This window comes from Zootoca vivipara, chromosome 10 (genome assembly GCF_963506605.1).
Source record: "Zootoca vivipara chromosome 10, rZooViv1.1, whole genome shotgun sequence".
NCBI lineage: Eukaryota > Metazoa > Chordata > Lepidosauria > Squamata > Lacertidae > Zootoca > Zootoca vivipara.
Genome location: NC_083285.1, coordinates 8,769,659 through 8,781,960, shown reverse-complemented (window position 1 = coordinate 8,781,960; position 12,302 = coordinate 8,769,659). Strand labels below are relative to the sequence as shown.

Genomic DNA, 12,302 nt, shown 5'->3' with positions numbered 1-12,302 from the left:
AAACATCCATTTCAGAAAGGCTTTACCTATTTCTCACACAGGCACCAAGTAGCCTCCAGGATAGACGCTATTTGGATTCCCAGGGAGTTTACTTTGAGGTTGACAAAAGCAGATATAGGCCCACAAACGCTATCGGACCACAATCCGGTAATGATAACGTTGGCCCCAGAGATAAAGGATAAAAGATGGAGGTTAAATGTTTTCTTGTTAAAAAATCCAAAAGTAATACAAGGGGCCTTAAAACAATTTAAAGATTACCTGGATACAAATAATGGGGGAGAGGTGGATCCCACTATAGTCTGGGACGCAGGGAAAGCGGTGATGCGAGGGTTCTTTATCCAACAAAACCTAAAGTTGAGGAGAATTAGAGAGGAAAGGAAGAGTAATTTGTTACAAGAAATTAGAAAGAAGGAGAAAAAATTAATTTTAAAGGGAAACGAATCCATAAAATATGAGTTAAAAGTTCTAAAATCGGAATATGAGAAATTAATTGATTACGAATTGGAACAAAACTTGCAATTTTGGAAATACAAAAATTTTAAATGGGCAAATAAGCCAAGCAAATTATTAACATGGCAGCTAAAGAAAAGACAAAAAGAGAAAATTATTAATAAGATTGTATTCGAAGATAGAACCCTCGAAAAGCCAAAAGAGATCTTAAAAGCATTCCAAAAACATTATGAATTAGTGTACCAGAAAGAAGGCACGAACATGCAGAGAATAGAAGATTATATTAAAAAACATAAATTGCCACCTATACCGCCAGACAAAATAAAAGCATTAAACAAAGAAATATCAGTAGAGGAAATAAAGGAAACCCTGAAAACGATGAAAAACGGGAAAGCCCCTGGTACTGATGGTCTACCAACTGAACTCTACAAAACACTAGAAGAGATAATGTTGGTCCCCCTGAAGGATCTATTCAATACAATACTAGAAAAAGGTACTACTCCGCAATCCTGGGAAGAGGCACAAATCATATTAATTCCAAAATCGAAAGCAGAAGTGGTAACACCAAATGACTTTAGACCAATTTCACTTCTAAATAGTGATTACAAAATATTTGCAAAATTACTAGCGAACAGGTTGTCCACTATACTTGAAGACATAATACAGAAAGATCAAGTCGGTTTTGTGAAAGGTAGATTTGCAAAAGATAACATAAGAAATGTTATTAATATTATTGAATATTTAGAGAATAGAAGAGATAAACAAGCTGCTATCTTATCTGTGGATGCGGAAAAGGCCTTTGATAGGGTGGCCTGGGACTTCATGTTAAAACTGTTAGAAGATTTGAATTTGGGGAAAAGATTAGAAAAAGCAATAAAGGCCATCTATAAATCACAGAACGCTAGACTAATCATAAACGGAAGATTTACCAACAAAATTAACATTTTGAGGGGAACAAGACAAGGATGCCCCTTGTCCCCCATTCTTTTTATTATTACACTTGAGATATTATTAAACACAATAAGGAAAAAGGAGGAAATCAAAGGGATCGTGGTCGGTAATAAAAGACATAAAGTAAAGGCCTTTGCTGACGATATCATAATAACCTCAGAGGACCCAATTATAAGTATTCCCAGTGCCATCCAGACAATAGAAGAATATGGGGAATTGGCCGGCTTAAAAATAAATTATAACAAGACAAAATTATTAGTTAAAAACCTTGAGAAAAAAGAAGAAAAAGTATTACAAGAGAATACAAATCTCAAAATTAGCAAGAAAATGAGATATTTAGGAATAGAGATATCAACTAAATCAATTGATTTAATTCAGGACAATTATTTGGAAATTTGGAAACAAATTAGAAAGAAATTTGAAGTATGGAGGAAATTAAAACTATCATTCACGGGTAGGATATCAGCTATTAAGATGTGTGTGGTTCCCAAGATGAACTTTCTTTTCCAAAATCTCCCACTGTTGGGAACTGAGAAATGCTTTAAAGACTGGAAGAGAGACATAGCAGAATTTATATGGAACGGGAAAAAACCCCGGATAAAATATAAGATATTAATTGACCACAAGGAAAGAGGGGGATATGGTCTCCCAGACTTGGAAATATATCACGATTCGGCGGCACTAGTTTGGATCAAAGAATGGATAGAGTTAAGGAATTTTGATTTATTGGACCTTGAAGGTGATGGGCTAGGATTTGGCTGGCATCATTATATGATGAAAGATAGAATAGACAAGAGAAACATTTTCACGTTTAATATAATTAGGAAATCACTATTCAAAGTTTGGGAAAAATATAGGAGATTTTTTGAAGCAAAAACCCCCTGGTGGCTCTCCCCTGCTGAGTTATTGGCAGTGAGGAGGCGTAACATGGAGGGCATTTGGCCTACATATCGCGTACTCCTGGAAGAAAAAGAAGGAGTATTGAAATTAAAAGAATATAGAGAAATCAAAAATTATCTAAATACGTGGCTAGATTACTTCCAAATTAACCAGAGATTTCAATTAGACAAAAAGGTGGGATTTGAAAAAGACAAATCAAAATTAGAAGAAATCTTAATCGATAAGGAAGGTAAATATATATCCAATCTGTATCAATTATTGTTAAAATGGGAAACGGAGGAGGAGCTAACAAAAAATTATATGATCAAATGGAGTCAGGATTTGGGTAAAATAATTAATTTGCAGAAATGGGAACAATTATGGAAAAGAGATTCGAAATTTACTCCAAATTACGATTTGTTAGAAAATTTATTCAAAATGCAAAATCAATGGCATTTAACGCCGGCCAAACTAGCTAAAATGTATCCTAGTGCCAATAATATCTGCTGGAGATGTTGCAAAGAAATAGGTACATATATTCATGTTTGGTGGAATTGTGATCGTATCAAGGAATTTTGGGAATTAGTTTACAATGAGTTGAAAAAAATTCTGAAATATTCTTTCAAAAAACAACCAGAAACCTTCCTATTAGGAATGCTGGGAGAGGATATAAAACCTAAAGATAGATGTGTAGTGAGCTATGCGATTGCTTCAGCAAGACTACTAGTCGCAAGAGCATGGAAGTCAAAAGAAATCCCAAGAAAGGAGGAATGGTTAGAAAAATTAATTTTATATTATAACTTGGCAAGAAAACACGAAATATTGAAAGAAACAAACCTGGAGGACAACGTAGGGAAATGGGAGTCACTTACCGTTTATCTGAGCACTTATATAGATAAATCGTCTCTCCTCTCTGATGTAACAGGACTCTAGAATCAAAAAGATAGCAAATTAGTTATATGAATGTTATTGACATTGTAATAACCATAATCTTTTTTGTTTTGTTTGTGAATTTAGTAGATACAAAAATTAAGTACTTACCGTGTATCAACGTGTGTGACCGGAAACAAGTATAGTATAGATAAGTCTAAGTTAGGTTGTGAAGGATTAGGGATAGGGGTGGGGGTAGGACTCAGGGTGGGGGTGGGGGATTTTTTGTATTTGATAATATGCTGAATTGTTTTGTTTTGTTTTTGTTTCGTTTCGTTTTCTTATTGTTGTATTTGTTTAAATTATTAATAAAAACTTTTTAATTAAAAAAAAAAAAAAGAAGAAAAAAAAAAATTATAAACTTTTCACCTCTGTAAATACACACACACACGTGTGTGTGTGTGTGTGTGTGTATTGTCTGCTTTCCTAATACAAAACTATAAATTACAGTTTGACCAGTCCCACTCCTTATGTATGTTTGCACAATAATTAATAATGCAAGCCAAACATTTGTTGCAAATGATCAGCAGTAGCAGAACAAAGCAGACGATAAGGTTTGCTGACAGCTTATTGTGAGTCATGCATGGTTTCCCAGGAAGTCAGGACTTCAAAAGTTCAGATGTAGGCTCCTTAGAAAACAATGCATTGTTCTCCGTTGGTAGCTGACAGACAAGTAAAATTACGATCCTTTGCACATACAAAAACTCATGCAACAGAAAGAGCCTCAGAATCTGCAGTCAAATTAAATTATTGACAATTATATAGTCTTAATATTTTCTGCCCAAGCTTGAGGTATTCAGTAAAATCGGTACCCTTGGCAAAAACTGAGGCAGTGAAGGGTAAAGAGATTATTTCCACTGGCAAATATTCTGAAAATATTGAGCAGTCCTGATAGAAAAAGATAAATGACTGGAGAAAATATCTGAAAGTTTTAACTCCTGCAGCATGACATCTCTAAACATTTTTCTTGAATATTCTCCAGGATGTTTGAAGTTTCCCTTCTGCTTCAAACTGTGGGAATTGCTTGCATCAATTAGTAATCTTAACCTATACTGAGTTGTCTTGATGCCGAAAGGCTAATTTTTCCACCAAGCTTGTTTCTCTGCAGATGCATTCCTTGAGAAAAGTAACTAAACTCTAGAAAATACAAAAATTCCTTCAGTAGCACCTTAAAGACCAACTAAGTTTTTATTTTGGTATGAGCTTTCGTGTGCATGCACACGAAAGCTCATACCAAAATAAAAACTTAGTTGGTCTTTAAGGTGCTACTGAAGGAATTTTTTTATTTTACTTCGACTCAGACCAACACGGCTACCTACCTGTATCTAGAAAATATGTTATTTGATACTTATCCAGTTGTCTGCATTGTGCCTCATTCTATAAAATGCATACAGTGGTACCTTGGTTGTCAAATTTAATCTGTTCCGGGAGCCTGTTCGACTCCCCAAACCGTTCAAAAACCAAGGCATGGCTTCCGATTGGGTGCAGGAGCTTCCTGCACTCGATTGGAAGCCGCATAGGATGTTCGGCTTCTGAAAAACGTTTGCAAAAACGGGAGCTGATTTGTTCAGGAGCCAAGCCGTTCGAGTACCAAGGTGCTACTGTACTCTATACCAACAGGCATGGTTGCTGTGTTTTTAGTTGTGTTATTTTTGTATTTATTTGAAGCACACAGTTTTTGAGTTCTAAAACTGTAGAAAGGCTCTCTAGCACTTTTCAGACATTACAAAAGTGTTTAATCCTCCTGTGGATAAAGCCCATTTGGACTTGTGTATTTTATTGCATTGCATTGTATATGATTCTGAGCAGCCCTAAAGCAAGCCCCAAATGTAAGAGAAATACTATAATTCCTGTTAATTTTCATAGTAGGTGAATTGCACACTTAAGGGCAAGAACTGGGTCTATTTTAATTTAGTAAAATCTTATGGCAATGTGCAGAAAGTAAAACTGCTGGCGATATTGGATTCATATGTTTGGCCACACTTTGGTGCAAATGCCGCAAATGAATATTCAGTCTTGAGAAGCAGACTATTTCTGCCAAATTAATTGATGCCAGACATTTCCGGATGGCTAAGTATTTTTGGGTGGTGGCTGCTCTGAGAGGGAAAGACCATACCTCTCCGGCAATGGTTACCCAATACACGTGATATGGATGGATTGTGAGTGTGAATCTTAACTATTTTGATGGACACTCCACATCAGAAATTCCTTCCACTTTTGTGTTGTGATACAGGTCTTGCAGTGGGGCTGGATCCACAGGGCTATGGGAACCCAGATTTCTGCTGGCTCTCCGTTCACGACACCCTGATTTGGAGCTTTGCAGGACCTATTGTGATCGTTGTGGTTGTAAGTATTGCAGGATCTGCCCACGGCGTGAAATGCGTCTGAGCTGAATTTATTACAGTAATACCTCGGGTTACGAACGCGATCCGTTCCGGAACGCAGTTCGTAACCCGAATAGTTCGTAAACCGAACGCAATGGGCGCCGCCATTTTGCGCATGCGCAGATCGCGCGATCGCGCGTGCGCGCCGCTTCTGCGCACGCGCGCGCGGCGAAAACACTTCCGGGTTTGCGCAGTTCGTAACCCGAACTGTTCGCAAACCGAGGTGGTCGTAACCCAAATCAAATGTACAAAAGACATGGGACAACACTGCTCCAATAACTAATCCTAAAACTGTATATATATATATATATATATATATATATATATATATATATATATATATATATAAAAGCCTTGATAGCAACACCAGTCCTTACAAATTTCAATCATAACTTGGCATCCCTGTTTTTCTGGCCAAGAATCAAATCAAGAGAACAACTGTGCCCGTAAGTATCATGATGTGTGTGGCTTGCAGCCACTTAGAAGTTGTAATTGGGAATGAACTCACAAGCAGAATTTGAAATATGAGCAACAGAAGGAATTGGAGAATATAGTATTGACGTGATGGTATCAGAGATAGAATGTATTGCACAGCAGAGGGGAAGAAATTCAGACACCATGAAAAATGGGGTGGGAAGTTGGGAAAAGATCAATTTATTATGTATTGAAGTATATATGTCAACTTTTTGAAAGTGTAATAACATTTATTACAAAAAAAAGTTGTAATTGGAAGAAATTGGCCTGTTGGGCCTCCTCACATAGTATTGTTGATATGAATCACTCACCCCTGAATTCTCTTTTCCTTTCTCAGTCTGGAATACCGTAAGCTTGTAAGGTCTCTTAACTCCTTTGAAGAACAAATTGTATTTGGGGAAGAGAAATCGTTTCCTCTTTTCCTAATAAATCCCCTCTCTAATTACCCTTTCAGCTGCAAAATAGACAAAACATCCATCAGCCTAAAGTATTCTGGCCTGGGGAGGATGGAAGTCAAGTTGGGGGATGCACATCATAATGAGTTGAACTGTCACCACACCGTCACCAGCATATAGCTTAAAAAAGGCCTCTTGCATAATACTGATCATGTTCAGGGCTAGATGAGCCCCCAAACCTCAGCAGTCCCATGTTATAAAGCAATTGCACTACAGTACTCGACAGTTGAGCTCAACACTAGCGTGCAGTAACATTATTAGCCAAGCCCCAGATCTCAGCAGTCTCACACTTATTGTGCCCCAAGGGATTTCCTGGTTGTTTGTTCCTCCCACATACTGCATGAATCCTTCCTGGCCTCAAGCGTGTCCCATACTTTGACGTAGACTAGTTTATTCGGCATGCTCTTTTTGCAACAGTTACAAGCATTCTTGTCCATGATAATGGTACCTGTGCATTTGCAGTGGTATCTACCTTTTGCAAGTACAATTTGTAAGGACCAAATCTTTCTTGTTCTTACTAAGCTGGCTCCAGAAGCTTTGTTTTACTTCAAAACTTGCAAAGCAGAATCTTCAAGACAACTGAGCCAAAGTTTATTGAATTAAGAAAGCAAAGCATAACATGAAGTGAGGGGCTCTTAGCTGTGTAGAAAATTGTGTTTTGGTGAATTCATGGAAGGAAAACACCTGCTCATCACTATTCTGATCCATACTTTCCCCCTCCAGATCAACGTTGTGATCTTCATACTAGCAGTTAAAGCATCATGCAGACGACGGCAGCGTTCACTGGAAAAAACTGGAGTTGTGTAAGTTTGTAACCGTGACCAAAAGAAACTAATCATGAGAAGTGGTAACACAGAGAGAGAACATATTGTTCCTGCCCCCAGACTGAAACTGGGACACCTCTTCCTTTGAAACGTTGTTTAGTGGTTCTTTTTACTATTTGTTGAATCTTTCGTTTCCCTTCTGTCAGCTCATGCTCAGCCACTCCCTTCCTTGTCCCCTTTCAGTTTTCTCTTGCTTGTGATCCCCATCTTGAGACACTTTCTCCCATAGCATAATTACAGTGATGTACTCCCTGAAAGCAGCTGCTAAAGGTAAAAGAATTGCCTTCAGGCCAGAATGTGCCTACACCCTGTGACAGCATGCTTCTGCTAAGATGTAAGCAAGGAGAATAAAATGTTAATTTAAAAAAATGTTATTTATACCCTGCCAGAATGTACCCATGGAGCGGCTTACAACATACTAAAATTCATCACTTTTGCACAATATATTAAAGAAACAACTCATCAGCTGTTTCTTTAGCATGACCATTGGTCAGGACTGATGGGAGTTGTAGTCCACTAACATCTGGAGGGGACCATGTTGGCTCTTCCCAGCCTGTGGCATTACCGTTTGGTCCCAGGTAATTGATCACCTAGTTCAGGTTCCAGGAACATCCCTTGGCAGGGATGGGGCTAGAATGAACTTCAGGTGGATCAGGTCATGCTAAAAAAATCCAGTGTACCCCGGCCAGGTGCTTGTCCAGTCCAGGAGTTTGCATCATTGTCTTCTGAGGAGTCCCACCCTCAAATATGTACAAGTTAGAGGCAAGGCAGTTCCTTACCATTTTACTAACGGTGTACATAACAGGCAAGTATTGCCACTGCCCAGTGATAAACAAGGGTAAGACAAAAGGCAAAGGAGACATATCATCTGGTTTCTGGAGATTGTTGTAGTTTCCTGAATCACTCTATTGAGGAAGGCACTTCTGGTGTGCTCAGTATAATACTGTGTGAAGGGGGGGGGGGAGTTGGTGTCAGTGGAAGCATACCACCTGATGAGGAAAACACTTGCTAGCACATGATGTGGGTGGCACTGTGGTCTAAACCACCGAGCCTCTTGCGTTTGCCAATCAGAAGGTCGGCAGTTTGAATCTCCGTGATGGGGTGAGCTCCCGTTGCTGTCCCAGCTTCTGCCAACCTAGCAGTTCAAAAGCACGCCAGTGCAAGTAGATAAATAGATACTGCTGCAGCAGGAAGGTAAACGGTGTTTCCATGCGCTTTGGCTTCCGGCATGGTGTCCTGTTGCACCAGAAGCGGTTTAGTCATGCTGGCTACATGACCCGGAAAGCTGTCTGTGGGCAAATGCCAGCTCCTTTGGCCTGAAAGCAAGATGAGCGCCCAAACCCCATAGTCGTCTTTGACTGGACTTAACCATCCAGGGGTCCCTTTACCCCTTTACCTTTACAGAATAAATCCCCTTTACCTATCACCTGCTTTGTCAGTGGGTGTTACTTAGGCCATAAGCCAAGCTTCTGGGGTCTGGCTACCTAGGAGACAGCAAACTGGAATTCACAGATCAGTAGTTAGTATCTCTGCCTAGAGCAGGCATCCCCAAACTTCAGCCCTCCAGATTTTTGGACTACAATTCCCATCATCCCTGACCACTGGTCCTGTTAGCTAGGGATCATGGGAGTTGTAGGCCAAAACATCTGGAGGGCTGCAGTTTGGGTATGCCTGGCGTGTATTTGGTGGACGAGTCACAAAAACTGATTTTTTACAAGGTCACGTAGCAAACAAAACTAGTGTTTGAATTTACTTGTGTTTCATTTTGAACTTCTGCATTTCAGCCAGAGCTTTGAGAATTTCTTTCTTTCCTGGGGGTGGGTAGGTTTGGGAATAGCAGTGTGTGTGCTCCAGGGACTGCCATATTTCATGTCTAATGCGAATTATTTTATGGTTTTCATCTAGCTCTGTACTGCGGACTGCTTTCCTACTGCTACTGTTGATCAGCGCCACCTGGTTACTCGGTCTGATGGCGGTGAACAGTGATGTAATGACATTTCACTACCTGTTTGCTATCTTCAGCTGCTTACAGGTGAGTTTGGTAAAATGTCTTTTATGGCGTGCCTTCAGATCCACTTCATGCTCCATGGATTTATCACTTCTCTGATTATGCAGTGCCAAGTCAGGGCTTCATAGGTAAAAATGGCAAACTTAGTGAATTCCTCCTCCTTTAATCATTAAAGGACCCCCTCCCTGCAAAGCTTTTCTATTTTTTTAAAAAAACATATTCTTCTTTTGTCCTTTCTTCTTCATCCTTCTAAAAAACATCTAGGGCCTGTTCATCTTTTTCTTCCACTGTATATTCAATAAAGAAGTGAGGAAACATTTGAAGAATACTTTCACTGGAAAGAAGCCACTCACCGATGACACCACCACCACAAGAGCTACATTGTTAACTGTAAGGAGCCATTCTGCAAAAAGCATTTCCAGCAATTGACCAGCATAGTCATGTATCCTGACAAAATTGCTAATGCCAAATTTCGTCTGGATTTCCCTGCCATCAGCAATTGGCCTAGAATTCTGTTTATTTTAGGACGTATCCTCTTACCAACATAAAACAGAGCTGCATTCAGCTTTGGGTTTTTTAGAATGTAAATGGAAGTGTATGCATTGGGATTTATACAATTATGTCATATTCCTATTAAACCATTTAAGTGATTGGAGTTGACATAAGTCCATTGATTTCGTTGGGTCTCCTCTAAGACTTAGTTGGATATAACCCTACTGCACCTCACTAGTTTTCTTGTTAGTGTTTAAGGGCAGAAACTCTTTTTAAGGAAACATTTAGAGTTATTTCTATCCTGTTTGTGATATTTTTAGATCCCAAATTTACAATTATTATCTGATTTTATGAATCAAATGAGGGGACATCGGAAACCTTTGGCCGCTCAAACGTTGACTTTCAGGAGCAAAGTTTCTCCTGCTAAAAGCTCGCCATTTCCTAAAAGTCCAATTTTTAGGAAAGGATTACTGAGACTAATCCTTTCTTTGGACAAATAACTGAAAAGTTAAGCTTCCTCCAAACAAAAAATGTAGGGCTCATTTGACTACCAAAGCTCATGATCAGGATAATCACATGATGTGGCTGTTGATCAAAGTGCAAGTAGATAAATAGGTACCGCTCCGGCAGGAAGGTAAACAGCGTTTCTGTGTGCTGCTCTGGTTCGCCAGAAGCGGCTTTGTCATGCTGGCCACATGACCTGGAAGCTGTACGCTGGCTCCCTTGGCCAGTATAGCGAGATTAGCGCCGCAACCCCAGAGTCGTCCGCGACTGGGCCTAACAGTCAGGGGTCCCTTTACCTTTACAAAAAAGATGTGAGAGTCATCCGTTACCGATTGTTCATCATATTAACACACAAAAAAAAACCCACAGTAAACTAGCATATCAGGAAGAAAGCAAGTCTCCATGAGATCCAATTTTTCTGTGTTCAGGGGCACTGGAGGAGTAGTTAAGTATGCAGCCCCCTAATTTCAGTATGAAATGACACAGCTCAGCAAGAGCTTCACAGCAGGATTTGGCCTGTATGTATAGATCAGCTTTTATAATATTGACCTTTCAGTTTGATGGGTGGTTTCTAAAATAAACAAGTGTTTACTGGTCAACGCCTCTTATTTTTCCCTTCTCCCAGCGGTCTCTGAACTGTAACGACACGTATGTAGAAGAGCCAAATATGTATCGTACCACTATTGGGGAATCCACCGTCTCCTTAGAAAGCACCGTCAGGTCAGCCAAGAGTCACAATAGCTACCTTGCTTATATTCTCAGGTAATCTGGTGGCGGCGCATGGCTTTCAGGCCTCTCCCTTTACTCTTTGTGTTGCTTTTGCAAAAATAAAATAAAATGCATTGCTACTTTTGCACAAGTTGTGCTTCCCTTACGCTTCTGCAAATTCATTTTTGTGCAATATGCGTTTTGCATCTTACCTGTGCACTCATTTCCATCGTTTGATTGCACTATTTAAAGAAAATGTTGGCTGAATGCCAATTGTAGTGGCTATACTATTGCCATACAGTCCGCCAGGCAAATGTTGCATTTGAAGCAGCAAACTAGAATTTCAGATGTCCCTGTGGGGTTGCTTGCTATCATCCCCCTTTTCTTCTTTTTAGAGATGAAGCTGGCCAGAAGCTTAGTGTGTCATCAAGCCAAGCAAGAGCTGGTCATACAGAAGGCGATTCCTCCATCTTCCATAAGAAGCCATCAAAATCCAACGGTAAGAGGTCTTTCTTCTCTGAACTGTACATGACAAACATCTCCTCTAGTCTCCACCAACCAGCACCATGGTTTCCGCTCACGTCGCAGAAATCACCTATTAGCTCCTCGATCGCCGCCAGCGGCCGCCAATCATGCTCCCACATACTGCGACAAGGGCAGCTGTCTATTGGCTGCCGCAGCGGTAAGCAAGAGGGCTAATAGCAGCGATCAGGCAGCTGTGACACGAGCGGTTGTGTGCTGCGTTCCGGCGGGTGAGCGATTTTTGGCATACCCCCCAAATAATCCTCCCCAAAAGCTCAATCAAAATTTTCTAAATTTTGAGGCCCCCAAAATTACAGGGAGGGGCGTCTTATAGATGGAAAAATACGGTAATTTCTATATTGCATCAGGACCAAATCAATATTTGTAGTAATAGGAAATGTCAGGAGCCGTAAGTGTACTACTGTGTTGAAAAGGGCAACAAAATATCCTCCACAATGCATATTATAGCAAGGTACAAAGCTGCGTTTGTACAGTTACTCATGCATAGGTGTCAGGGCCGGTTCAGTTGCAGGTCAGCATGAAGACACAGAGTTGAGCAATAAAATTGATTATTCAAAGAAACAGAATACAAACTGATGAACCTACGGGCAGGACTGGCCCCGCGGGTCCAGCAGTTGACAGAACTGTGTCTCCCACTTTCCCCAAGTCTCCTCCCCATCCAGCTGTTTTCCCAGCCATCTTAAACTCTGTCCATTTTCTG

The 12,302-nt window shown here is 40.0% G+C and overlaps 1 protein-coding gene across 5 annotated transcripts in view; it reads left to right on the top strand.

Annotated features, from left to right (window-relative positions):
* The window catches only part of CELSR1 (cadherin EGF LAG seven-pass G-type receptor 1), a 172,534-nt gene that overhangs the window by 143,733 nt on the left and 16,499 nt on the right, over positions 1–12,302 (top strand). For 4 of the 5 annotated variants that reach the window (XM_060279376.1, XM_060279377.1, XM_060279374.1 and 1 more), the window contains exons 26-31: positions 5,444–5,556; positions 7,247–7,326; positions 9,253–9,379; positions 9,620–9,745; positions 10,977–11,113; positions 11,455–11,558. In XM_060279376.1, the coding sequence (XP_060135359.1) occupies positions 5,444–5,556; positions 7,247–7,326; positions 9,253–9,379; positions 9,620–9,745; positions 10,977–11,113; positions 11,455–11,558 (687 nt within the window). The remainder of the gene's footprint in view (positions 1–5,443; positions 5,557–7,246; positions 7,327–9,252; positions 9,380–9,619; positions 9,746–10,976; positions 11,114–11,454; positions 11,559–12,302) is intronic. The other variant, XM_060279378.1, reaches the window with a different exon arrangement.